This window comes from Polistes dominula, unplaced genomic scaffold, assembly GCF_049000335.1.
Source record: "Polistes dominula isolate Pdom_NZ unplaced genomic scaffold, Pdom_raw_medaka contig_16, whole genome shotgun sequence".
Taxonomy (NCBI): Eukaryota; Metazoa; Arthropoda; class Insecta; order Hymenoptera; family Vespidae; genus Polistes; species Polistes dominula.
Window position 1 is genome coordinate 195,491 of NW_028301040.1, and position 27,527 is coordinate 223,017.

At 30.6% G+C, this 27,527-nt stretch overlaps 6 protein-coding genes across 10 annotated transcripts in view; 3 read left to right on the forward strand and 3 right to left on the reverse strand.

Moving 5' to 3' along the window:
• Positions 1–589: 589 nt before the first annotated feature.
• LOC107070819 (uncharacterized) lies at positions 590–2,486 on the forward strand. 2 transcript variants are annotated; one of them, XM_089174752.1, is made up of 3 exons: positions 590–860; positions 937–1,119; positions 1,902–2,486. In XM_089174752.1, exons 2-3 carry the CDS (start codon positions 1,011–1,013, stop codon positions 2,249–2,251), a joined length of 459 nt encoding a protein of 152 aa, XP_089030878.1. In that variant the 5' UTR covers positions 590–860; positions 937–1,010; the 3' UTR covers positions 2,252–2,486. The 2 variants fall into 2 exon arrangements, with proteins under 2 accessions (XP_089030878.1, XP_015184827.1); XM_015329341.2 differs by having other exon boundaries at positions 591–860; positions 963–1,119.
• Positions 2,487–5,485: 2,999 nt separating this feature from the next.
• LOC107070756 (uncharacterized) lies at positions 5,486–9,324 on the forward strand. Of its 3 annotated transcripts, none has more exons than XR_001476307.2 (14): positions 5,486–6,062; positions 6,250–6,379; positions 6,457–6,587; positions 6,657–6,791; positions 6,852–7,016; positions 7,096–7,184; positions 7,262–7,442; positions 7,516–7,738; positions 7,804–7,965; positions 8,041–8,195; positions 8,312–8,547; positions 8,633–8,725; positions 8,787–8,867; positions 8,949–9,090. XR_001476307.2 is itself a non-coding variant. In XM_089174826.1 (14 exons), exons 2-14 carry the CDS (start codon positions 5,987–5,989, stop codon positions 9,197–9,199), a joined length of 2,169 nt encoding a protein of 722 aa, XP_089030952.1. In that variant the 5' UTR covers positions 5,553–5,569; positions 5,665–5,986; the 3' UTR covers positions 9,200–9,324. The 3 variants fall into 3 exon arrangements, 2 of the variants coding, with proteins under 2 accessions (XP_015184723.1, XP_089030952.1); XM_089174826.1 differs by having other exon boundaries at positions 5,553–5,569; positions 5,665–6,062; positions 8,633–8,867; positions 8,949–9,324; XM_015329237.2 differs by having other exon boundaries at positions 8,633–8,867; positions 8,949–9,324.
• An 81-nt stretch (positions 9,325–9,405) lies between these two features.
• LOC107070755 (uncharacterized) lies at positions 9,406–11,412 on the reverse strand. The gene is made up of 5 exons (XM_015329236.2): positions 10,361–11,412; positions 10,233–10,273; positions 9,892–10,068; positions 9,721–9,811; positions 9,406–9,640 (listed from the first exon to the last, which is right to left on the reverse strand). Exons 1-5 carry the CDS (start codon positions 10,392–10,394, stop codon positions 9,588–9,590), a joined length of 396 nt encoding a protein of 131 aa, XP_015184722.1. The 5' UTR covers positions 10,395–11,412; the 3' UTR covers positions 9,406–9,587.
• Positions 11,413–11,550: 138 nt separating this feature from the next.
• Positions 11,551–14,445, reverse strand: prel (preli-like). Its single transcript, XM_015329234.2, has 4 exons — positions 14,235–14,445; positions 13,035–13,427; positions 12,706–12,942; positions 11,551–12,627 (listed from the first exon to the last, which is right to left on the reverse strand). The coding sequence occupies exons 2-4, from the start codon at positions 13,338–13,340 to the stop codon at positions 12,490–12,492; spliced, it is 681 nt and encodes a 226-aa protein (XP_015184720.1). The 5' UTR covers positions 13,341–13,427; positions 14,235–14,445; the 3' UTR covers positions 11,551–12,489.
• Positions 14,446–14,676: 231 nt separating this feature from the next.
• Positions 14,677–15,982, forward strand: LOC107070753 (COMM domain-containing protein 8). Its single transcript, XM_015329233.2, has 5 exons — positions 14,677–14,897; positions 15,024–15,134; positions 15,214–15,375; positions 15,507–15,659; positions 15,739–15,982. The coding sequence occupies exons 2-5, from the start codon at positions 15,069–15,071 to the stop codon at positions 15,895–15,897; spliced, it is 540 nt and encodes a 179-aa protein (XP_015184719.1). The 5' UTR covers positions 14,677–14,897; positions 15,024–15,068; the 3' UTR covers positions 15,898–15,982.
• A 121-nt stretch (positions 15,983–16,103) lies between these two features.
• LOC107070750 (uncharacterized) overlaps positions 16,104–27,527 on the reverse strand; it is a 34,694-nt gene continuing 23,270 nt past the window's right edge. For both annotated transcript variants that reach the window (XM_089174824.1, XM_089174823.1), the window contains 4 exons: positions 23,425–25,875; positions 21,075–21,254; positions 20,617–20,691; positions 16,104–20,487 (listed from right to left, as the gene is read on the reverse strand). In XM_089174824.1, coding sequence (XP_089030950.1) covers positions 20,443–20,487; positions 20,617–20,691; positions 21,075–21,254; positions 23,425–25,875 — 2,751 coding nt within the window. In that variant the 3' untranslated portion in view covers positions 16,104–20,442. The remainder of the gene's footprint in view (positions 20,488–20,616; positions 20,692–21,074; positions 21,255–23,424; positions 25,876–27,527) is intronic.

Here is a 27,527-nt window from a genome sequence, read left to right on the forward strand (position 1 = left end):
CTAATTATACAACTTCGTCAAATATTCATAATGAGATATAAATTGTCAGCACATTTTGACAAATCATCGTGATAATCATGAAATATTAATCAATAAAAATACAGTAAAAAAGGAAAGTATGTCTATACGTAATAAATAGTACGTTCAAAATATTATTTTAAATAATTCTTCTTCATTTCTCTTTCATTTAATATGTTAACAATATGCATATTCTATGTTCACGTAATATACGAAACATAAATAATTTTTTGTAGTTTATCAAGTGACTCACAATTTGATGACTAATACTTACAAATTTATAATTTTGTACATTTTTTGAATTAACATTTCATGATATTACATTATATATACGTCTAATCGTCGTTATTATATCATGATTGTATATAATTGCATACCTCTACATAAAAAATGTATTTTTTAATATATGTGCATATAATAATATTTGAACTATTTAATTTTGTTCGATATGCTCGTTTACGTAAAATTTTAGGAAAAAGAAAAAAGACAAAAGAGAAAAAAAAGATGGAAAGAAATTAGGAATACGATAAGGTGGCATAATAAATACTAGTGTTTGCTGACGAAGTAGTTTAATGAATATTCGAATAGTCAAGCTAACATATTATTTTTTTCTTTTTACATTTGAACAATTTGTTTATTTGAAAGTAGTACTTACTTAGATACCGTGACATTTCTTTGAAGTAGACTAGCACACAGTTTGAGGATAGCTTTGTTAATATAAGGGTGAGAGAGGAGAGTACGTAAGAAAATTCGTTGGATAAAGGCCCCTTTGGCAAATTGGCAAATGTTATTTCATGTTATTAGTTAACAAATTTTTCAGTAACGGTAACCGGTAACGTACGGTAAGCCAGTATATTATTACTTTTAATCATTTAAACGCATCATTTTTTTAATATCGAATAATATTTTTGACAATAGAAATAATTTATCTTACATTTGACCAGTGCAAAGGAGTAAACTATAATTATTGGAGGATAAAATTGTGTGGTAAAATGATGAAAATGTCAAAATCATTATTATTTTGCTTGGTTGTCTGCTGCGGACTCTATAATTTATCCGATGGAGCTACAATCCCGTCAATGCTTACCAATGTCGTTAAAGGTAGATTTAATTATCTCTATCTTCTTTTTTTTTTCATATCATTTATAACTATTATTATTTAATCGCATACGGCTACTCTCTTTCCTAATCTTTTTCTTCGAAACAAAATTCATTCAGTATCTTTCACCGTCTTATCTATTCTAATACCTAATTCCTTTCTTTCTAACATCCTATTTAAAACAGATTGAAGAAGAAAAAAAAAAAGAAAACTTAAATAAGATGGAATTTGAGCTTAGCACGAGTGCTTTTTTAAAAATCAAGTCAAAAGGTTTGATATCTGAAGAAAAATCGCGTACAATTAAAATGAGCTTTAACAAAAGATTCTTTCAGGCCAAAAACAGGCACCGAACAACGACAAAAATATCACAATGAGCAGTAATAACAGCACCGAAGTTGACGGTTCTCTTCAAACGATATTGAAATCAATTTATTGGATTGGTCAAACGATTGTACATTTAATAGATCAACTTCTGTCATTGGTTATTAATATCTTAACGCCGATTATAAAATCACTGACAGGATTATTGCTCAACATTTTATATTTCGTGGCATCATTGCTCGATCAAATTGTTAATCGTGTTGGTTATCTTCTGAAAGGGTTACTTGATAATATGGGAAACCTTTCGAACTATTCCAAACCTATTTCTTTAATATCATCATTATCACCATTGCCACCACTACCATCACTAGCATCATCTTTATCATCTTTATAATTTTAATCTTGTTAAGAATTCATTTAAATATCCTTATATCGTTATCAAATATTTTCAATATGTCTACAGACGTTGGATCTTCTGGCATGACTTTATTATCAACCGTCGATGACATTCTCGGTTGTAGCTCAAAGGATTCAGATAATATACCATCTCCTACAGAAATTGCAACTAATCCTATACAATCTTTAACACAATCTCTTTGTTTTATTCTCAAAAGGGTCAGTGATCTAACCAAATCTACAAATGATTTGATGGAAAATCCCGTTTCAACATTGTTACAAACTTTATTTCCACCGATAATGGCGGTATTGAAAAGTGTGCATGATAGTAATATTGTTCCAGAACCATTGAATCTTTGGCTTCAGACTATCTTAAATCTATACGATATCAATCGTTTACTTATGAATGCTATATAAAATCTTATTGTTAATTAATATTTCTCTCTTTTTTTTCTCTTTATTTATATAAATATATTTATATATATATTTTTTTTTGTTTTGGTATCCTATAAAATATAAGGAAAATATGATTGTACGTAAAAATTTGATCTTGAGAGAGAGAGAGAGAGAGAGGGAGATTTAACACGATTATTGTTTTATGCACATCTTTCTTGAATTTGCTTTTAAAAATAAATCTTTGAGCAAAGTTTAATGCACATGCGTACATACATTTTCTATTTTATTTAATGTTAACAATATGTTATTATGAAATTTCTTGTTCATATCAGAAAAGAAAGTTACACATAATAGAGAAAACTCTAACGAAAGGATTTAGTAGAATATAAAATATGTTTAAATGGTAACTGATAAATAATGCGGGTTGAAAGTATGTATTCGTCGCAATATGAGAAATCCTCGGAAGTAAATAATACGTAAATAACATTTTGGAAAATATCTGTCTATTACAATACAGGAAGAAGACATGATTGATTTAAAAGACAGTTATCATAATCCTATTAAGATTTTTGGACGAACTATTATCATTGATTTTACTTTGAATCCTATACTTTAGTACAATCTCTAGAAATGAAACTTTCTATACGAGTAACCATCCGATTTGAGCTTAAATTATTATGAAAAAGGTTGTTACGGTGAAAACATTATTAAAGGATTATGTAACATTATAAAAGGATAATGTAGTCGGTAAACTCATCGAATTACTTTCGAAAGCATTGCCAAATTTATATAATTATGTATAATATCATTTGACTTTTTTTTGTTCTTATATACATATATATATATATATATTACATCGCGTTTAATATTTATGTATTTTAATTGGTAAGAGAAAATTAGAGTAACTTATTGGAAAGTTATTCCCACGGTATCTGTCAAACACTAGGAGATATGACAATGAAAGTACTCGTAATCATCGATCGACTTCATGTAAATTAGTTTTCGATCCAGTCATCATTTATACGATATCATTGATCCGTATAAAGGGGGTAGAGACGATGTGCAGACTGACGTGTAGACACGGACGGGCCCGACCGGAAATTGCATTTGAATCGATTCCAACTATAGCCTTTCGAAATGAAATGGGATCATCTCGAAATTTCAATCTTTTATATTTTCATTTTTAATTATTATGTACAAACATATAAAGAAATTCAAAAGAAGAAGGAAGAAAGAAGAAAGAAGAAAGAAGAAAGAAGAAGAAATTCTTGCTACTTCTTCTTATTTATTTATAAAGCTTACATATTTAAACAAGGTAACATATATTAATAAATAAATCTTGTAATATTTATTCCTTAAAAATGAATTTGTGTTGTTTCACGTGGCTTCGACGCATAGGCCACGATAATAAACGTATGTACATAGATACAATAGATACAATAGATACATATGCTTTGTACATAATAACGTTAGCATTGGTGTTGCATAAGACGAAGGACATCACGCCGGATGCGTATACTTGTAGACGAGTATAAACCTAAATGAGTAGACGTGTATATATATGCGTATTTTACAAAATAAACGATTCTGCAATAATTCTCTACCCGTTTAAATCTTCTTCTTCTTCTTCATATCACAGATAATATCGATCTTACACGTGCCACGATGACGTTTTACTACTCATTGCCAGTTCCGTTTCCTCTATTTCGAATGTCTACATCAGGATGAGAGAGAAACTTTTCTTTTTTACGTAGGGAATTGCTATGAAATACTTAAGTAACTAGAACTCAAGAAGCATAATGCGTAAAGTATAATACAATCGTCCTATTATTATTTAATGCCGTTAATGTAAATACCCTGTTAATACAAAATTATACTTTTCTGTTTCTTTTTTTTTACTAATTTACATTTATTTACTAAAAAAAAATCAAAGGGTTAGTTCATAAATAGAGAAATTCATTTTGTATTAGATAATGCTCATGTACTATGTGTTAGATAATTAAATGTATATCGTTGAAAGATTACAAACAACGTCGATGACTCATATGCATAAGTAAGTACTTACAATTAGATATATCATATACATATATGTTAAATAAAGACAGGAATGACCCGTATAACTAATATCGGAATTTACTTTCCTTGCTTTACATCATCAGCTGCATATTTCATAAATATTTATACTATTTAGATGATTCTTCTTCTTCTTCTTCTTCTTCTTCGGTTTTTCTTTTATTTGACAAATCGTTCGTATTTCTAATGGAGGATATATTTATATTTTCAAAAGCTATTGCGTAAGCAGTGATAACGATAGACGACCACTCGAGCACGTAAATGAACCTGCGGCCTCGATTCTTCGCTAAGCCTTTCTACAGATGGAAACATATATTGTTACTCTAATACTTATGGAACACATACTTTGTCTTTTTTTTCTGTTGACACCATTTTTAAGTGATTACCTTCACGGATAACCAAAATTGCAGCTGATAAAACAAATATGTATATGTATAATATGATTGTGACGTTACATTTAAGCTAATGATTATTATAATGGAAATAAATAATATATATATATTCATATTTGATTACAATGATAATACCAATGCTAAATGAAGTTTTCAGTTAAACTTATTTTTTTTTCTTTTCATACAAATTCTAATTTTAATGTATATGTCGAGGAACGTGATACTGATTTTTTTTAGTGTTTTCCAAAGTTTTATATTACAATAAAGTTATTTTTATCATTTCGAATTGTAGGTCAGACAATTGTATAAACCATGTTCAAATGGTTTTACAAATATTACTTTTTTTTTTACAAAAATATTTTCGAATATTTAAAATATATCTTTTGGTAATATATAGATGTATGTATTTTTTTTTTTTTTTTATTTTAAATTATGACGGTCGATTAATTATTAGTTGAAAACATTCATTTTGTTTTTCAATTATTTGACTTATATTAATATCTCACTGTCATAATTACCAACCCATCGTTATATATATATATGTGTATAACGATACAATATAGGAAAAAAAGACAGTAGGTATGCATTATTAAAAAAAGGGGTGACTAATTGCACAATTGCAGATGAGGTAAGAGGGGTGAGGAGGGAGAAGCCTATCGCGATCGTGTTCGTGGACCACCGAGCGCGTCCTGTGCTCGTCTTTGCAGGTACACCTTTTTTTTTCTTCTTTTTTTTTTTTTTTCTACGACAATGCACCTCGATATATAGTTTTTACCCACATCCCGTGAGGTAGGAGTCCAGTCGTGGTACGAACGCGAGAACGGAATTGTCATTCATATTTTGATTCGTCGTTGGACGATCTCAACGTGTTCTTGTATTATTTCTCTTTTTTTTTTTTTTTTTTTTTTTTTTTTAATTATTCCATTAAATATTATTATAAAATTAATTTTATAATAATATATTATAAAGAGGAATAAGGAAGGAAAAGAAGAAGAAGAATAAGGAAAATTGGTGAATGACGGGAATGGGGATGACAAAATTTCAACTGTTTGAAGAAGACGGTGTTGTTAATGATTGCTTACGGAGAATATTAATTACAAGTAGGATATAAGTAACGCCAATGAAGAAAATTATGTAACGACGAAATATTTGTTCGCGTATGAAGAACACGAAGGAAGGGACTAAGTAACAATAAACATTCTTCATTGTTTCCATAGATAATACAAATTCATTTGATAATATTTAACTTTAAAATTAAAACAAGATTAAGAAGAAAAGTTTAGTTGAAAGGATGACTGGACGTTCGCGATCTTTGATATTTCTTCTATTCCTCGTCTTCGTTGTCATCTTGTCGATCATTTGTACAGGTGTGTTGTTGCATTTTTTATCTTGTTTTTTTCTTTTTTTTCCTTTTTTTCTTTTTTTTTCTTTAAACGACGTTTACGGTTACGTCATTAATGTATTCTCGATGTTAAAACTATGTTCGCAATTCTCGAAAGATACCTTGATTTATTTTTACTTTTATTTTTTTATTTTTTTTTCTTTGTATTTTAGGATTATGCCAAAGTTGTCAAGACACAGCATGGGAAAAAGTTGATGGAGCTAGACCTGAATATACAATTTCTAAAGTTGCCCTATTCAGTGGTGAAAATGCCCATGGCATTGTTATACCTTGTTTTGAAAGGTATATTCATTAAATATTATATCATTATAATATTTCAATTTTAATGATATATTAATTACTTTGATATTGATTTTCAGGTGTAAAAGAATCAATTGCACTGCCTTCGTGATAGATATCGATAAAAGTCTCTGTTACAGTGTCGAAGTTCAAGGCGACGAATTTGTTCCAGAGTCCAATTCTATATATTATCAAGAAATTTGTATTAAAGGTATTAAGAATATTTTTCTTATTTATATATACATTTTGTATATATTATTCTTATGTTGAATGTTTTTAGTACCTAAAATTTGTAAAGACAAAAAACTGTGGCAATTGGAAAGAACATTGGGCGCCGTTTTACTCGATGTCGCTTCCGTTTGGTTACCACAAGTTATGCGAAGAAGCCGATGTTACAAGATGTGTATCGATGCAGGTAAATTTAAATTAATGATTCAAATATCAATTCTTATGTTAAACGAATTTTAATTTTCAGGTGGTGCATGTAAATCAGCTCAATTTCGTGCAACAAAAGCATTATCGATTAATAATACACTTGGAAGATGTGCCCTATCAATGGCTGAAAGAAGTATCAGACCACAGACTTACAGGGCTTCCATGTACAGAGACGAATATTTGCAACATCAGTGTCATGATATATGTGAGTATTTTATTGACCAAAAAAAAAAATATGTTCCTTGTTTTAATTGCCTATTGTTAAAACATAAATGATGTTGCAGTAAAAATGGATTATTGTTCCTACGCTGAATTCCCGAACGTAACTCTGCCATATTCCGATCTTGAATTACCTGGTGTTGATAAACAAGAGGTAAATATATCATATTATGAGATTAATATTATTTAATAATAATAATAATAAGAACATTTTTCTTGTTTTTAACACAGTGCGAAAGCAGATGCGATCTCGGCGAGGATGGTTTCATCTGTAGAAGTTATACAGTAGTATACACGTCAAATCAAAAACCAATTTGCCGATTACACTCAGAAGATACACTGAGTCTTGGTACTAGTTCACTTGAAAGCACACCTAACAGTATTTACAAGGAACGCGAACCTTGTTTAGACGGTGAGTTATTATAAACGTTAAACTTTCAGGAGATTTCATTCAATTACCAAATTATAAAATAATATGTTTTTAGTTAAAGTCAAATGCAGCGACACGATGTTAACAGTAACTTTGACTACGTTGGAACCCTTCGATGGTAGACTTTACGCCAATGGTTATGGAAATGATTGTGGTATTCAAGGGACTGGCCGAAACGTAACAATATTAACACTGCCTTTACCAAAAACCGAGGAATTAGATATGTCCAAAATTCCATGCGGTTTTACGCCAGCATTTTCAATAGACAATGAAAATCGGTTAGTATGAAGCAACGAAACATTTATAATAAATAATTGGATAACAATGATGGATTATTTTGTAGAACAAGGACGATGATATGGGCTACTATAGTCGTACAGTTCAATCCTATTATTCAAAGACTGGGCGATCAAGCTGTTAAAGTTGGATGTACTATAGGTGAACATGATATTCCAAAGCCTAGAAACATATCGGTGCAATCGAGTTTAAGTTTTGCTGATCCCAAGTGAGCACTGTTTCGAGTTCTCATTAAATGTATTACTTTGTTAACTTTTTTCCATATCCGTAATAACGTATTTAGCGCAGGAGTACCACCAATTTCAACAATTGTAATGAACGCATCATCGGAGGTTCCAGTGATAACAATGAGAATTTTAAACGAGGATCATCAGGATGCTGTTGTTACGAAACTGGGAGAAAGGCTGACTCTTAGAATTGAAATAAATCCAGCTGATGGTACGTCCTTGGTGAAGTATCCTATCTCTTCATTAATCGTTTATTTATTTGTTATCCCTTTGTTCAAAAAGTCATCAAATTAGGAATGAAATCAAATAGAATTTCAAGTATTTTAGGTCCATATGATATCATGGCTGGACATCTAGTAGCTAGTAGTGCAACAGGACATTGGTCTTATCTTCTACTTAATGAAGTTGGGTGTCCTACGGATCCAACAACATTTCCAGCCTTATCCAAAGATCCTATTGATAATCGATCACTTATTGCAACTTTTACTGCTTTCAAATTTCCCGAAAGTCAGTTGGTTCGATTCAACGTTATCGTTAAATTTTGTCTGGACATATGCGAGCCGGTAAATTAACAATTAAGCATCTAATTCAATAAAAAAAGAAAAAGTACATAAAAGTACATTGGAATTATTATTTTTCATTTTGAAGGCACATTGCGTAGGAAATCGTGTCTCTTACGGAAGAAGGAAACGAAAATCAACAATTGCCACTTCTACATCGGAGCCTTATATAACTGCTGAGGTAACTGAAATTTTCAGGAACAAAACACCAGATGAACTGCCATTACAACTGTCTATCATAGTTCAGAGTCCTGTGATATTTGCGGATCCTCTACTGTCCAGGGAAAATACCACTCCCGATACGATTCTAATAGCTGGTGGACGTAAGTTTAATCGCAATTTTATTAAACAATAGTGAATTTGTTTTTTTCTTTTTTCTTTTTCTAACATCTTTTCTTTTGTAGACTCCATCGATGGACTACTCTGCGTAGATGCTAGTTTAGTGTTAGGCTTACTCATCTTTTGGCTGATCATTCAAATCATTTTGATAGCATCTTGCCTATTGGCTATTGGACGATACAGAAGAATGGCAATAAGAGCGGAAGAAGACAGAGCTGATATATTGGCCAGACATCTTTATGGTATTCATGGGGGAAACTTTGAAATATCTCGAAGGGTCAGGTGGGCTGATACAAATAATTCTTCGATCGGTTGATTCGTTACCATCGGCTGAGGGAATCACTTTAAATCGACATATCACTCTTTTTCTTGGTTTTTTTTCTCCTTTTTTTTTCCTTTTTATATTAATAATATTGAAAATAATAATAATAATAATAATAACTTGGACATTATTTTTCTTTTTACAAAAATCGTAAATAATAATCTAATAGAAAAAAAAAACAAACAAACAAACAAATGAGAATGTATTTAATTGATAATTTTATATTTATTAATATTACCGAAGAGGTAAATTAAAAAAAGAAAAAGAAATATAATAGAAAAGATTATAAAATATATAACTATTACACTAAACAGTCTTTAATAATAGATTTACTTATCTATTTAGTAATAAATCAGTATTATCAGTTTAGGCCCATGACCAATTAACCTCTGAGCCCATCAGCACCGCAACGTCCGTATGAACTTGTTTTTATATCTGTAATTAGATCGACACTCAAATTAGTATTAGGAACTGTTCATTATTGTTTTAAAAATGTAAATATTTAATTAATTTACTTTTGCCGCAAAAAACTGCACAATTCAATCTTCCAGGATTATCATAAGTGATGTTGTCTGATCCACATACAGGATTATATTCTGAAGTGGGCTGTATTCAAAAATTACATACACGCGTGTAAAGTAATAAGTAATATTATAAAAAAAAAGTTATTTAAACAAAATATTTACCACACACGAAGAAATGCAATTTTCATAATCTGGGGATCCTGGTGTAACAGGTGCAGGTGTGGCTCGTGTCGTTGTTTCTGTAAATCCAATATTTGTAGAATCTCGAGTTGTAGTTCTTATAGGACCGTCAAAAACGAACCCATTAACTTCAGAAAAATCATCTAAATTCGAACCACTCTGAAATAAAATGTAAATAATGAAGGTAATGATTAAATACGATAGTACACGTATGAATACAAGTTACCGATTACTCACATTACTAAGATTATAATTTTATAAATATCCGTCGAAATAATATCACAGTGCAATTTGGACATTTAAAATAACATTTGTAAACTTACCTGAGGAAAGGCCATGGTGTTTGATATTACTGCAAGCACGACTACAATAATAACAAATACAAAAATAATCGTATTAATATTTAATCTTATTTAATATAATATTGAATAATATTTTAATTAATAATTACTTAAAATCGTAGAAACTCTGACACAGCTCGTCATATTGAAACGATTATAATAAATTATTATAGATCACAGAAATATCTTTATATAGGATTCGTCAAGGCTTCTCAAACAAAGTCTCTCAAGGAAGGTCGACGATCGACTATACGGAAATCGATGAAAACTTTTTACTTTTATACGTCGCACGAGTTGATGACAACTTGAAAAAGATGAATACGTGTATTCAAGAATTTTCCTCTTTCTCTTTCTCTTTCTTACTCACTCCATTTCTCACAAACACATTATTTTGTAAAAAAAAAAAAAAAATACGTGGTTTTCCCCTCTTTCTTATATTGCACGAAAAAATTTCCACTCTCCATGGGTCGATAACGCACAAACATTAATAAAAACGCAACACTTTTTATTACAATAACAATTTTATCTTCATATGTTTTTGTTAAAAGGTGTTTTTTTTCTTTTTCTGTAATTTATTCTATCCCACTTTGTTTTCCCTCTTTTCCTCTATTTATTGATAAATTTATAGATTTGGCTTATGATAGACAACGTGACTAAATTCATCGATCTTTCTCGTTTAGTTAGTAAGCCGAATGAACTTGACATTTCTAAGATTAAAAGGAATCACTATATTAATGAGAAGTCCGATCTGTAGATGGCAACGACAAGGTCAACCAGAAAATCACGTATCATGCTTGTGAAACGACCAAGGCAAAAAACATATTTAAAAAATTAATTATTAATTGATCATCGTTATTTCCAATACTGTATTTGCGTGAATGTACAAATTTCATGACGTCACTGTAATGTCAATGATTAATATTAATACTATTTATTAATCATTTTTATGCATATATTGGAATCTTCATTTCCGTAATATATTCAATGAAATAAAATTTCCAGGTTTCTTCTACGAAATTTGTTTGAACAGTTAGGATGATATTAGGATTCCATTCCTTAACAAGAAATAATTAAAAAATTATTTTCAAGAATTAGATTGATAGATACGTTTATGCTTGTACAGTCATGAATATATACAATTTCTAATTAAATAGGGGTATACTTTTTTATTAATTTATTCTTGTTATTAAAAATCATTTTTAATTACAGAACATTGATTATACTATTAAGGAAAATAACCTTGATTAATTTAATTTATTATTATCCTTCACCTTTTGATATGAAAATAACAAGAATTGCATACAATAAAACTTGCATATGTTTTGAATATATATTATATATATTTTAATAACATTAAGTTATAGCTATTCATAATAATACATTAAAAAGCATACGTACAGCAAATATATTCTTATAATATAATACATTTGTCATATATATATATATATAAAGTTTGCATTTACATTTTTTTATAAAGCAACATAGGTGCGCAACTTCTTGCCGCGACATTTTAAACGCAAAGTTTACATAAATGCATACTTCTTTCTACATATAGAACATCAAGTCACAACTTTTATGTTTATTTTTGATATATACATTGTATATTTTTATAGTTTAATATTTCAACAATATGATTGTATATTTCTTGTTCTTAGAATAGAAAAACAAATTGCTATTCGAAAAAAGACAAATATTATATTTCATATTATAAATTAAGACAAAATATATTTTACGTAAATATATGCTATTAAAGAAAATAATTTACTTGAAAGTAATCTTAAAAAATACGTAGACTTTTTACGTGGACTTGATTTTTATAGGCAAGACTTATTTTTGATAATAATTAAACTCTTAAGTCACGTAAGTACGTATGTGTCGTATCTAAAAAGTATATTTTATATTAATTATTTATGCAATAAACTTTAAATAATTCGATACAGGAGATATTTTTAATATTGTGTATATTTTGGGACTCCGGCAGTTAAAAAGGAATGATAGTTTCTTTCTTTAAAATACAATTAACTATGTTTGGTAAAACAATAGTAATATAAATAATGAATTTGTCTATATATTGTGACGAGGGAGAAGATTTTTGAAAAGAAAAATATTGTAAAGGACAAATTCCTAACATTAAAAATTACAGATTCTGTATATCATTTCTTCATCCGGTATATAGTATTCGACTATTAACTAATGTTTTATTTAAGTTTAATTAATCTGAATCTCTCTCTTCTATATATTACATAAATTGACCAGTCTTTTGCTTTGCTAAATCTGAGGCTTTTTTAGCAGCATCTTTAACTTGTTCCGCTTTGTCTTTCAATGAATGTTGCAAACCTTCAGCTAAAATTGATTTACTCGCAGTTGTATCTTCAGACTGTAAATGATTCATTCGATAAGTTAAATTAAAATATGAAACTTGTAAAAAGCATTTTCTTATATAATATATATTTACTTGACTACTGTTGTGAGTAGTTGACAATTGTGCTGCTGTTTGTGGAAACATACGTCCAAGAACGTCATTAAAACCTAATGACATTTTAACATAATTCTTTTTTAATCTGTCTTGTCCAAATGCTTCAATTGCTTTACTAAATCCAAGTACACAACTCCATATCCATGCAGATCTGTGTACTGTAGTCCATGAAGGATTTTCGTCGGATACTCGATAAACAACTTTTTCGATAACACTCTAAGCAATAACACCAAAATTATATAATACATTTGAAGAGTAACGAAAATGTATTCATCATATAATATTTATCTTTTATTTGCAAGAATTACCATTGCCTTATTATAGGTAAAATTTCTCGAATATGTTGTTAATGTCTTTGCTTCGGGATCCAATATACTTTCCTCAACTATTTTAACGGACTTTTTTTTAATTAACATTTCACCCCATTTTGGTACGCCGTTTGTTTTTGTCAGAAGACGTTTAGAGTAAAGTTTGCCTTCCTTAACTTCTCTTGATATAGTATCCTCCGATAAGACATGTGAGCTGTGAGGATTCGGATATTTCACCCAAAATCCTTGTACAACTTGTTTCCAATTAAAATAAAACGTTGTGTTGTCTTCGAAATACTTAACCATTGTTATGAAAAATGCAACCAATTGAAATATATTTTCAACAACAGTCTTCCAAGTTTTTATTGAATAATTAAGTTGTTTTTTTATAACCTGAAAGAAAATAATACAATGTAATATAAAATAATATATATTGAAAGAAATTCAATTTATATAAATAAAGAGTACTAATTTTATTATCGATATATTCGCATACTTAAAAATATCGATTTTATGAAAGACATTAGGGGAAAGGATTGAGTACGTGATCTGAGTCACGTACGATAGTTCCAACTTTGTCATTAAGACTAATTGCGGAATTATTTTTAAATCAATTTTTTTTATCAAAAATTTTCTGTCAAAATCGATACACGATAAATAATGATCGTCCGATTAAAATTATTCTTCATTGAATACATTTTTTAAACAAAATTTCCTCTTCTACACGAATGTATCATTAGAATATATCGAAATTATTATAAATGACAATTGTTTCAAATGACACATAACAAAAATATACAACAGTTGACCTAAATATTTGAACAAGCAGATGGGTAAGATAATAAAAGAAAAAAGTAGGTCAAAAGAAAAATCTAGCAATTGAAATTACATAATCTAACTCTATGAACATTAGAAGTAATATTTGTTGAAATAAAACTTAATCAAAACATTAAACGATAATTTGCAAATGTTCGTTGTAATAAAAGTATTTATTTTTTATGTCACTTTAGAAATCTCTTTCATATATAATACACGCGTAAACAACGCAAATTGATTTGAAGTCATAAAGAGAGTGAATGTTATTTTTCAATGAATATAACGATTCACTGTAGAAAATATTATGTGATGATTATTTTATTTAGATGAATAAAAGCAATTGTCACAATGTCATAAACGTATGATATTACTTAGAAAACTTACTGTAAAAGACAATTTCAGGTAAAATCGATAAACTCCAGTAAATAATCGTAAAACGTCAGTTATTCCATGATAAACATTCTCTCATAATGTATAACAGTATACAGAAGTGCACTTTGTAACTAAAGAGAACGGTATAACCGGAACAAGTAAAAGTGAAACATAACACATTCTCTTTCTTTCATAAGAAAAGGATATACTATCTACCGCGCCATCTACGTTTTTTCAAAATTTCCAAACATAATTATTAATATAAGGTAGAATATATATTACCAGGTTTATTTGAAAGATTTAATTTTATTTTTATTTTTTTAACATTCTGACTAATAAATAATTTTTATATATTTAAATTTATTTCACATTAGTTTTACGTGTGTAGTATTTTGTAGTGATACTTGAGAAAAAAACCACCAGGTGGCATTGTGCTTGTCATGTTGGTATCCCTGCTGCAGGCCGGTATTAACAGATGATTTTTTTGTTTCAATGACATTTCTACCTTATCTGAATGTATAACCTTCGAATAAGATTTATTACAATAGACAATAATTTCTGTTTAATGTGATAAACAAATGTTAAATTTAAGTGATTGCATTCGCTTATGTATATGTATTTGTAAAAAATATATATAATCATTTATTATATAATTTAATTCATCTGTAACATAAGGTAATATTAATTATTATCTATTAATAATATACATTAGGTAGTGCAAAAATTTAATATGTATTTTTAATACTGTTACATGATATTATATTTGCTTATTCTTTTTTTTTTTTTTTTGGTTTGATTCAGATGAAACGACACAAATATTAGAAAATGCTTAAGTATTGATTAAGAATGGAGATTATTCAGTCTTTATATTCCAACATAATAGATGAAAATAAGGGTGATGTGTTGAAAGAAGTTGGTATATTTTATTAAATGTAACAAATTAAAATTGTAGTAATAATATTATTACGTAAAGTAATTATTATGTTTACAGTTACTACATGCATGCGTAGATGAAATATGTGGACGTCCTGGACCGTCTTATCACAAGTTCATGAATCGAATGAATTGGAGTAAAGAAGTATACGAAGATGTTTATAAATTAATGATAATGCTTTTACGTAATCCAGCATGTTTATATTTGATGGAAGAGAAGGTATTTTAAATTATTACAAACAACTATTATACTCAGAAATTGATCCCAATACTCTTAACGTATTTCACTTACGTTTAAAAACAATTATTTTCAAATTCCATTAGCCTTATCGAAATTAATTTCACTTTTAGATGCCTCCAGAGTATCATGACCTTCCTGAATTAATTCAAAAAGATATTTTAAGTTGTTTAAAAGTTAGACAAAAACAACTGACGCATGCCTTATTAATGGAACACTCAAAGCGAAAATTACAAACTTTAGTAGACTTTGATTGGAGATTAAAAGTAATCTAATATTTTGTTCTTATATATGATTATATCTAATAAAAGAAGGATATATTGAAATTACATATATAACTTACAGCTTGTCATGGGTACGAGTAAAATGGCATCATTACGAGAACCTCTACTTCAATTAGACTTTATTGTTGAAGAGAAGGGAACAAGACGTATTATTGATGTCGAAATGAACAAGGATGAATTAGATACGATGATAACTACAATGGAAACAATAATACAATAATGTATTCTCTCGCTCGCGTTTTATACAATAAAATTATTACGTTTGAGACAAAAAAAAAACAAACAAACAAATAGAAACAAGATAATATATATTTTACATATATTTTAGAAAATCCTTTTAAAAGGTTATATATGAAGTATATATGAAAATAAAAGAAGGACGTTTGATGAGACGGGAGGGGGTCATAATGAACTTTAACATTATAGTACACTTGTTTCACAGTTTATTAGATTATAGATAAATGTAGAATAGTTTAGTTACTATCATAACTGTTGATCGAAGATACCAAAGACTGTAGTTTTGTGGTTTTTGAAGCGCCTCCGGTGTAAAAAGTGTTATATTAATATAATTTTATTATTTTAATAGTATTCAAAAACGCAAAGAACTCTCCTCTTTTTCTTTTTCTCTCGCACTCTCTCTCTCTCTCGCTCGCTCGCTCGCTCTCTCTCTCGCTCTCAATCTCTCTCTCTCTTTCTTTCTCTCTAGATTAACACGAGTTATAGTTGACTCGATGTGCCGGAAGACGCCCCAAATTTTCTATTTTAACAATCCATTTTTTGTTGTTACGCTGAGACACAGATTATTAGTCACGTTTAAACAATAAATTTTTCGAAAACGAAAATGTTCTAAAAAAACTCTCTCTCTATCTCTCTCTTTCTCTCGTTGCCGAAATATGTTCCGTTGAGAAAAAACCGACGCAATTTCGTTGTAAATATCATTATGGACAATACTATTTTGATGAAATTCCATACGAATAAGGTTTACTATACAACTTTTAATTTTAACTTTTTGCCACCTTCTCCTCCTCCCTCTATCTTTCTATTATTCCTATACCTCCTCTTCCCCTAAACATCTCTCACTTTCTTTCCTCTTTCTCTTATTCAATAATAAGTATATTGTTCAAAAAATGAATATCAACATCCTCTAACACTTGGAATTATTCTTATCAATCAAGAGCGCATAAGGAATTAAGTGCACGGATATATGCACTTGTTCGTTTTGTTTTGTTTTGCATTTGTTTGTTTGTTCGATTAGCTTTAAATGGTCTACATTCTACTGTCTTAATAAAAAAAAAAAAAGCTTTCGCATGTAAATTACACTTACAATTTTTTTTTGCATTTTTTCTTTTTTTTTAAGTTTTATTTTATTTATTTTTTTATTTCTGGGAGATCCGTATAAACGTAGAAATATTGTATGAAAAACTTGAAAAAGGTAAACGTTCCCTCTTCTTTTCTTTTCTTTTCTTTTCTTTACTTCTCTTTTTTTTGTCCTTTTTTTTGCAACTTTTTTTTCTTCTTTTTTATCCCTTTCCTATTATTATATTTTCGGGGGGCGGTAAAATTGTGCACACAACACGTTGTCTTTTTCGTTTATTATTAATATTATTATTATTATTATTATTATTAATATTATTATTATTATTGTAAGTATTAGGCGATTGACGCGACTTTTTTTTGTTGTTTAAAGTGATTATCCTAAAAATTACGAGATATAGTAGGCTTCCTGTCGTAAATTTATTTTCTCATTTTTTATTCTTTTTTTTTTATTTTTATATATTTTTTTTTAGTTAAAAAAGAGAAATATCATTTATCGAACGAACACCAAATTTATTTATTTTTTTTTTACCTTTCTTTCATTTTCTGTATTTTTTTGGGTTGTGTTTTGTGTTATTTATACACGAACGTATTTCTTGTGTCCTATACGTCTAGATTAAATATCACTTACATTGTGTTTCGATTTTAATGTATTTTGTTGTTGTTGTTGTTGCTTAAAAGTTTGTGTATTCGTATGGTGTTCGTATTGGTGGTAGTAGTGGGTGGTAGTAGTGGGTGATAGCGGTGATGGTGAATGGTTAGGGATGGTGAAAGGGGTGACAGTAGTCAAATTACGAAGGTATCGTATTATGTGCGTGTAAAAATGTTCTTTTGGTAAAATCAGTGTTTTACTTTTGTATATTTTCTTTTGTTTGTTCCTTTCTTTTAATTATATAATATATGTGTGTTTGTGAGTGAGTGTGTGTAAAATACAAGAGTAGTCATGTGAGTTATTTATTTCATTTTTTTTTAATCACCTGCGCTTATCCAAATATCATAAAAATGCGTATATAATAGAAGTGTTATAGAGTTCTTCGTTATATAATATAAAAAAGAAGAAAAAAAATAATAATTAACATTATAATCAATTGTCGAACGTACAAATACTATTTAAAGGAAAGAACGAAGATCGAAATTTACATATATATGTCTATAAAAAAAAATCAAATCAAATGATTAAAGATAAGAAAAGAGAGAAAAAAAGAAAAGACAAGAAGAATCAAAGAGGATCGCAAAAAAAAAAAAAAACGGGGGAAAAAAATACGAATAAAATTATTAAAATAATAATAAAAAAGAAAAGTTTCTGATATATATATATTTGCATATGTATATCATGTAAGAATATGTACCTCTTTCCTCTCTACAAACAAGAGAACAATTTTCTCTCGCTTTGCGAGCTTTTTTTCTTTCATTTTTCTCTCTCTTTTTTTTCCTTCTTAAACATATTTTTATTTTCGTCTTAAATCACTCATGCGATTTTTGTTGTTGCTACTGTTGTTAATGATATTAGCGTATTATTAGCATTTCGACAACTTTTGGATTATCCAAAAACCATTTTTCTTCGTTTTTCTTTTTTCCTTCTCTCTCTCATTGTTATTATCTCTTCTCATCTTAGTTGTTATTAATATTATTATTATTATAATTATTATTATTATTATATTATTATTATTATTATTAATATTAATATTATTATAGTTAATTTTTTGTTTACCAAATGCTTTATTAGAGCCTGTAGCGGCCACTTTGTTTTTTTTTCTTTTCTTTATCGTCATACAAATCACAATTAAAATTAAAGTAAAATTCGTACACCATTATTATTACTATATCATTATTATTAATATATCATCATTATTATTTAGTATTTTATTACGTTCTTTCCTTTCATTTCTTTTGTTTCATTCTTTCGTTATTTTATTTTCTTTACGTTAATTATTAGAGCGTTGAATTCTTTCGCGCACATTTACTTTTCCACGTACACTAACTTTTATTAAACTCTCAATTTGCGATTTTGTCTTTGTTCTTTTAATCTTACATGCACAACCCCCCTCTTCTCAAGTCTTAACTTTTTCAAATCAATATACCCTTACTTACCATTTGCGATATTTCATTCTCGTTTTCTCTCATAAAAATCTAATAATGTTAAATTTTAATGTTTATTACACGGGAGGGCACCAGCCATTTCGTCTTTTTTTTTTTTTTTTAATATTTTTTTTCTTTTTCGTTTCGAGTATTTTCATTAAACCGGAATAGTATACGTTAAAGAATAAGATATTATTTGTTCATTGATGACGACGACAACAATGTTAAATGTAAATGTAAATGTTCATATGATAATGCTAATGATAATAATGATATTGACGATGACAAAGATGATTGATGATGGTGATGGTGATGGTGATGATGGTGATGGTGATGATGAAGACGACAATGAAGATGACGATAATCTTTGAAAGATTTATTTTTCTTTCTCTCACATGCGCATTGTTATTTTAATTTTTTTTTTATTTATTTATCGGTAACCCTTTCTGTAATTGTTGCTATTTTTGTTTAAATTCCTACACAGGAAGGGCAATTATAATTAACAACCCCACCTGTGGCTGGGCTCAGCCCGTGGTAAAAATGAATTCAATGGATCCTTCGGTTACGAGCGACCATAAACGCTAAACGAGATAGATGCAATTTTATAATTTTATTCGTATTATTTTTCTTATTGTATCTTCTCCTTCTTCTTCTTCTTCTTCTTATTATTATTATTATTATGAACAGTTTATTTTAGAAAAGGAGTCTCATAATCTGCGCACACAAGCGAGTATAAATGGGTTTTAGGGGTAGTGGTATTATTGATAGTGGTTGGTGGTAGTGGATGTTGTTGTTCTTGTGTAATTTTTATTTTTTTTTTTGTTTGGTTTAATTTTCATAAAATCATCCAGTTTCATTCACTTATTATTCTTTCCTTTTATTATATTATACCCTTTTTAACGACCCTCGCTTTCTTCCTTTTAAATAATGCAATCGTTTAGTTCTTGTTATTTTTCTTTTTCTTTTTTTTTCTCACCCTGCCGGCTTTTGTTTTCATCATAATAATTAATAGGCCTACTATTTAAAGTCTATAATGTTCATCTTCTTCTTCATCTTACTCTTCTTCTCCTTATTATTCTTATTATTATTATTTTTGTTCTTCTTATCGCGATGCTCAGGTAACATCGTTATTCTCTTTCTACCTGTCTCTTTCTTTCTATCCTTCTTTTCTTTTTTACTATTTTATCTTGTTTATTTATTTGTTGCTTGCTTTGTTTTGTTTTGTTGTTGTTGCTCGTAACGAAAGAACGTTATTTTCTGGTTTAGTTAGTAGGAATGGTCCAAATATACATATCTATATAATATACTTTTTTGGTTTTAACGAGAGAAAAAAATTTTCTTCATCCCAAGATACAATTCGGTTAAATGGCGTTTATTCGTTCATGTTGTTTTGGTGATGTGCGTCGGCGATTATTTCCTGAAATTTAAAATAAACAGAAAAAGTAAAAAAAGAGAGAAAAAAGAAAAAAATTGAAACTTCAATTAAAATTCATTCATTCGTTCGTTGATGATCATTAATTTACATATTCATGTTGATGACGCTTACATTCGTGTTACATTCAATGGCCTCGTTAACCGCCGCTGCAACAGCTTTGTCGCTAATTTCAATTTCCTCGATGGCCTGTAACGTGAAACAAACAAAACAAAAAATACAATAACAACAATAACAATAACAATATCAATATAATATACTTTTATATTATAAAAAATAATCAGATGGCCCCCAACAATCGTCATTAAATTTCGAAAACAAAAATTCGGTATCATAAGGGAATCATCATTTTAAAAATTCTAACAAATAAAGTTTCCAAGAGAGATGTGTTCCTGTTTAGAGTCATTTACAACCACCCTCTAAGCTACGCTAAGAGTCATAGCTTTCCCATAATCATATATTCTTTCAGTCATCATCATTGATGTAGACAGCAAGCAGACTGCTTTTCTTTCTATATGTTGGAATAAAAGTGGTAGGACAGTAGGTATATTTTTCCCCAAAATCATTGTTACCTTAGTGACCGAAGCAACATCCTCAGTAATGGCGGGGGCAGATGGGGGTGAAGCAGGAACTTCGATTGGGATTGCTGGTGGTGCCACCTTAGGAGCAGCTTCTTCAATATTATTTTCTGTCGTAGCAACTTCATGAGTCACGGCTTTTTCCACAACTGGTATTTCGACTTCCGGAGCGCTCTGTAAAAGATCACGTTAGACAGACATATTTTAACGAATTATTATTCCCCAATTTCAAAGCGTTTCCTGCCAATGACCCCAAAAAACCAAACATGCTTCTTTTTATGTTTTTTTTAATTTTTTTTTTTATTATTATCATAAGATCAACTTAAGAACGTGAATCGATTCTGTCGGTGAACCCCCCATTACAAAATTGAAAGGAAAAAGTCAATAGAAAATAAGATAAAATAATAAATATATGTTTACTAATATTTCTATAATAATTTAGACTAGATATTTATTTATAATCGAATGCTTTGACGAAAAGAGAAAACTGGACAAAACAGACACAAATATAACAAACTAGACAGAATCGTTCACCATGCTTCGAGCAGTTCAAAGGACATGTGTGAACATCCCGTTTGAAAAATTCCCAGTATTGAATAATAATAATAATAATAATAATAATAATAAAAATAAAAAAAAAATAATAATAAAAATAATAATAATAAAATAAAAGAGAAAAAGTAAAAAAGAAAACTCATTGCATGCAGCATTTACAACAGGATGATGCTTCTTACGAAACGTAATTTGGATGCAATTATTACGTGAAAAGAATAATATAAAAATTCGACAATATTTACGAATAAAAATATAACGATAAATTAAAAATAGAGTAAAGAAAATATAAGAGTAAAAAAAAAGACAGAAAGAATAGCAGAAGAAAAAATAATAATAAAATAAAAAAAAATACACTTTATCGTCAACTCCAAAGGTTGCTGCTCTATCAAAGGCGCCAGTTTTCTACTGAATGATCTAAATGATTAATTAAAAAAAAAAGATCTCACGTCTATCAATGAGTTTCACTCTATTTAATATATAAATTGATCTAATATTCGAGCGAACTATACGTCATATTAAATATATTAATAATAATAGAAAATTTGTCTAATTATATGACGTGTTTCTAATAAGAAGAAACTGATTTGCTATATGCTTTCTTCAAATCTATTTAACATACACATAATAATAATAATAATAATAATCATTACCGAGCTCTACAATTAATTTGGCTCTACTCTTTTCAGCGTACTTCGAATAGATTTTGTTTTTTTTTTGTTTTTAAATGTAAAGCCAGGTTAATAATAATATATATCGTGTCAAGAAAACCAAGAGGCAAACAACGCAAGGAATTTTTTCTTGGGCAGTAATAATTTGGTGATATGGTATTAAAGGGAGGAATGAATTGTTCAAGGTGTGACAATATAAAACAGGCTTTGGATGATCAGGGGATTATCGAAGAGGAAAGAAACAAGTGATTCCTCCTCCTCAATTCATTTGTTTGTGTGTTTAACAGAATAAAGGATAAATGTTTGACGAGACCCTCAACATAGACACTTAAAGATAAGAGGGGTTGCTTTCGGACAGAGAGTGGGAGAATGATTGATCCATTGCAAGGAAGTCAAGATTTATTTGGTTAAAGCAACATGGATAAAAGGTCTATTATCATTTTGATTAGAAACAAAAGAGCACCGGGGTAAGCAAGTGAGTGAGTGAGTGAGTGAGTGAGTAAATATGAGTATAAAGGCAAGAGTTTCCTGGAGCGACGACCAAAAAATACGTAAACGTGCAAAGAAAACCCTTTATATTTATGAAGATGCAGTCGTGAGGTTTTGTCATTTTGACCCCTCCATCAAGAGAATGAGAAAATATGATTGATATTGGATATGAGAGATATTGCCGGGAAAAAGATTTCATGACACTAGGGATATATCAATGTCGATCACGAGACAATAAAAGATAGAGGGAGAAAGAGAGAGCAAGAGAGATAGAGAGGGAGAGAGAGAGAGAGAGAGAGAGTAAAAGATTGAAAGATAAAGATTTGGGGTGAGTAATAAAGAAGAAAGAATGTGATGTTTGGATAAGACTGTTATACTTGATAAGATAAGGGGAAATATTAGAGGAACAATTGGTGGTGTCATCGATATATACGTATACATATATATACATATGTATGTGTATATAAATGTATACTTATTTATCGAATATCTATACGACAAGAGACAAGAAGATATTTGTGGTGGTGCGGACCGTAACGACGAGAGATATACTTGGTAACGAGCGAGCACTGCCAAAGTGTAATTTGGCTGGCCCCAATTCATGCCAGGATGTTGTGTCGCATGTTAGTCACCTGGTGGTTCTCCTGGAAGACAGTTGAGACATCGTCGTTCAACGATCGACACGATAAGGTATCCTTCTGGTTTTCCGTCTCCGCCAGGGATTGGGTTAACCTGTCCTTCAATTCAACTTCTGAATCATTGTACGAACTGAGGCTCTGAGATAACGATTCCGTCTTCAAATCATCGGTCTGGTCGTCGTGCAACTGAGTTTGCGAGCAATCATTTGTCGTTGCTGTTGTTGTGCTAGACACGATACTGGATTGGATGATAGTACTTGGATTTGTTGGGAAAACTTCTGTTTGATTACTGGACGCGTGACTAATGTTACATTGAGGTGAGGAAGGAGGAGAAGATAATGGTGCAGGTGGTGGTGGTGGTGGCGGCATTGAGAATACTGAGCTATTTTCAATTAAAGGAGAAGAAGAATCTTCATCCTCTTTGGTAGGAAGACAAGGGGGAGGTGGAGGAGTGGAAGGTGGTGATGGTTGTAATGAACATGTTGTGATTTCTGTAACAGTACTTAAAGATGGACTCTGTCTTTCCGTGGGAACGTCTGTCGTAACTATTGTGTCTTTTTGTAAATTCGACGAGAATTCATTGGCATTTTTTGTCAAGTTCTCTAAAGATTCTTTTGATTGTACGTTATTCAATTGGTCGTTGGAAGCGACTTCGGTGATAGTAGTCGATGTTATTGAAGAAGATGATGGAGGTGGCGGTGGTGGTGGTGGATGTGGTTGTTCAGGTATAAGTTCCTCAAAGGATTCTCTTGGTTCTGACATTGGCAAAGTGACTGAACTTTCGACTTCAGCAATTTCGATTATATCTTTTTCTCCATCTGCAAGGTTCTCAATAACAGCTATTGTTTCTGTCACAAGTTGGTCATCGGGTTTCATAACGTCTTCAGGAGGAGATGGAATTTCTACTTTGACTACTTCCTCTACAAGAACATTTTCCACTAGCAAGCTTGTGTCTGATGATACTGGGCTTGTGTCGATTTTTTCTTCACTCAAAATCTCATCAACGGTATTTTCAGTTTCTACTTTAGGTGCCACAATTTCGATTATTTGGACTTCATCATCTTCTGTCTCTACTTCTTCACAAGGTATGACTACTGCTGGTTTAGCTTCTACGATATGTTCTTGATAAGTTTCTTTAGGACTTAAAACATCTTTGGACGGATTTGAATTATTAACTTTTTCCAGTATGATCACCTCGTTGCCTTCCACCTCGCATGATGGTGTGTCATCAATAAAAATCTTCTTGTCATCTTTGATGCATGTATCAATTGGATCATTCGATACTTGTTCAGGTTCAATAGGAGTATCAGAAATGTCTTCCGTCTTTAGAATATTAGTATCGTCAATTTGTAATTCCTCAGTCGTCTGGATATCTTCGACAATATTATCCGAAACATTAAATTTAGGGCTTTTAGGAATATCTTCGACAATAGTTACTACACGTTCCAAAATGTCTGTATTAGTCTTACCAGTTTTTAGTTCGGAATTAGGGTTAGTCTTATCGGGTTCCGTCAGTACAGAAACAGTCTTATCATCAGTCTTGTTAACGATACCCACAGGTTCGTCTTTTGTAAGCAATAGAGTGGAATCTACATTGGCAGGGATTATTATATTTTCGATAACTGTAGTTGTTGATTCAAGGTTTGAGAGAATTGGAGATGATTGTTCGAGTGGATCGTTGTTAGAAACGCGAGTGAGCAATGAGACTTCAGGTGCGTCTTCTAGAGGGTCTTGGTGTAATATTGGAGGTAAAGTTGGATCGACGTCAGTTGTTATAACAACGTCCTTATCTATAACAGGTTCAACAGGCAATTCTAAAGCTTTAGCAAGAGCTGTAACAGTTACGGCTGTTGCTGCTGCTGCCTGCTGAGCTTGTTGTAAGGGCGATGGTTCGATTGGAGTTGGAGGAGGACTAGATGGGAATTGGGATGGGAGATCCTCACTGGTTTTCCTCTCAATGATAGACGGCGTATCGACTGGTTGAACTTGGAAGACGGAGGCTTTGATTGAGTCTGTTAAGGACCGACCACCGTCGTCTGCTGGACTGACCTCAACTACTTTCTTTTCCCCCTCGACATTTTCGACATCTCCTTTCTTATCCTCTAGAGGAACGGGAGTAGGGGCGGAAGGAGTGGGCTCCTCTTTCTTTTCCTCGACAACTGGGCTAGTTGCTGGTGGCGTCGTTGTTGCTGCTGCTGCTGCTGCGACTGCTGTTGGTGCTTCTGTTGATTGTTCTGGTGTCGTAGCATCTGCTGGTGCTGCTGCTGGTGCCGCTGTTGTTGTCGTCGTCGCCGTCGTCGTTGTTGCTGTTGTTGACTCTTCGTTTGCCTCTACTGCCGGTGATAATGGCGTACTGCTGTTATTTTCTGACGGACTGCTTGCTTCGGATTTGTTTTCTTCCGCTGGACTGCCGCTCACAGCTCCTTGATCACAATCCTCACCGCTCTAAAACAATTCCGATAAAATTGTATTAGATAAAGGGAAATACGAATTAATATAATTTTATTTATTATTACGATAGTTCTAAAGAAAGTAGTTCGCATTTCTCCGTGTGCCAGAACATTAGGAAGGATAAACCGATAAAAAGTGAGTTAGCTTCCAAGAAAATAGAAAATCAATTGCAAACAGATCAATGCCCAAGGCAATTTGGGATATATCTTCTCTAACACGCTTGCTTTGCTGGTGAAGACTTTGGCTCGTCACCAAAAGGAGAAAAGGAACTCTATTGAAAGTTGGAATGTTGCCAGGGAATCATTCGTGTATGCTAAAAAAAGAAAGAAAGAAAGGAAAAGAGAGAGAGAGAGAGAGAGAGAGAGAGAGAGAGAGAGAGAGAGAGAGAGAGAGAGATCATTGTCCGTAACAAGTAGGAAAAATAAACTTCCGGTTAACCTACCACCTTATTCTGATGAAGTTCAAGTAAATGCTGAATGAAACGAAGAAAATATAGCAATACAAGTTGAAAAAAAAGTTTTGATGATTTCATGGCAATAGTATTTTTGCGTGTGAAAAAAGTGTATCGATTTGGAACTGTCGAAAATGGCGGACACAATATTTTTGTCGAGCTCCGTTATTTTTTTTGTCATTTCGATGTTTTACAGATCGAAATTGCGAAAGGACATTTATTCGGTTCGTCGGAGCGTGTCCGACGATAATATATTGCAACGTATAAACGAAGAGAACGGTAGAAAAGCCATGTGGTGTGTTACTTTTTGTGTCTTTCAATATATATATGTATACCCTGATGCATACGTACATATTTACCATCGGTTTAATATATGGATATGTATACGCGACTGCATGCTGATTGCATTAAATGCTTTTAACAACAAAAAAGTAGATCTGTAAAAAAATATATTATATACATATTCCAATTCGTTGTAGATTTTTTGAAAGATTTGCCAGAAGAATTTGAGTAACAGGAAATTGCATTGAGAGTAACAACAAAACAAAGATTAAAATAAATGTATAAACAAATTGAATCGACTAATTTGCGTCCTATAGTTGTTGCCGCAAGAATATTTTACTTAAAATAACGAAGTAGAAAAAAGAGAATGCGAGGAAAAAAACGAAAGACTGAACTTTCGAGTCAGCGCCGCCTTTCTTCGTTCTATTTTCGGTTTTCAAACGCATACTACTACTACTACTATTTTCTTCTACCATTAACCATTACTTCGAGCTTTTATGCTTACCTACGTGCAAGCTAACTTACATCTCGATATTATGTTCTTGAAAATGCGTTGCCATTGTTCCACTATCGTTGTCAATAATAAATCAAACAAAAAATAAAATATTCAATTAATTTGAATAATTTGTAATTACGTGACCGAATGATCCATCATTAGTTAACGTTCTAAATTTAATTTCAAGTTGACAATGATATCTCGATGGATATAGCCAGTTAAAGTACCTGTGCCAACATTTTTTGGGATCATTAATTGTTAGTTAAGAACCTGCCGTCTATGTAGATAATCGATAACACAATCCCTTTTTGTTTCTACGATTAGTTATATTAATTGCAACTGTTCAAAAGGAGTTAGTTCCTTCCATGTATATTATAAATCATAATCTTTCTTAGGACTTAATTGCGTCTAAGATGA

Coding starts and splice junctions, on each gene's coding strand:
- prel (XM_015329234.2), bottom strand. CDS start 13,340: ATGGTTAAGTATTTCGAAGACAACACAACGTTTTATTTTAATTGGAAA. Junction 12,943..13,034: donor TTACCTATAATAAGGCAATG/GTAATTCTTGCA, acceptor GTTATTGCTTAG/AGTGTTATCGAAAAAGTTGT. Junction 12,628..12,705: donor CTACTCACAACAGTAGTCAA/GTAAATATATAT, acceptor AATCATTTACAG/TCTGAAGATACAACTGCGAG.
- LOC107070819 (XM_089174752.1), top strand. CDS start 1,011: ATGATGAAAATGTCAAAATCATTATTATTTTGCTTGGTTGTCTGCTGC. Junction 1,120..1,901: donor GCTTACCAATGTCGTTAAAG/GTAGATTTAATT, acceptor ATATGTCTACAG/ACGTTGGATCTTCTGGCATG.
- LOC107070755 (XM_015329236.2), bottom strand. CDS start 10,394: ATGACGAGCTGTGTCAGAGTTTCTACGATTTTAA. Junction 10,274..10,360: donor CAGAGTTTCTACGATTTTAA/GTAATTATTAAT, acceptor TTATTATTGTAG/TCGTGCTTGCAGTAATATCA. Junction 9,812..9,891: donor ATTGCATTTCTTCGTGTGTG/GTAAATATTTTG, acceptor TTTTGAATACAG/CCCACTTCAGAATATAATCC.
- LOC107070753 (XM_015329233.2), top strand. CDS start 15,069: ATGGAGATTATTCAGTCTTTATATTCCAACATAATAGATGAAAATAAG. Junction 15,135..15,213: donor AGGGTGATGTGTTGAAAGAA/GTTGGTATATTT, acceptor TTATGTTTACAG/TTACTACATGCATGCGTAGA. Junction 15,376..15,506: donor TATATTTGATGGAAGAGAAG/GTATTTTAAATT, acceptor TTTCACTTTTAG/ATGCCTCCAGAGTATCATGA.
- LOC107070756 (XM_015329237.2), top strand. CDS start 5,987: ATGACTGGACGTTCGCGATCTTTGATATTTCTTCTATTCCTCGTCTTC. Junction 6,588..6,656: donor TCAAGAAATTTGTATTAAAG/GTATTAAGAATA, acceptor GAATGTTTTTAG/TACCTAAAATTTGTAAAGAC. Junction 8,196..8,311: donor TGAAATAAATCCAGCTGATG/GTACGTCCTTGG, acceptor CAAGTATTTTAG/GTCCATATGATATCATGGCT.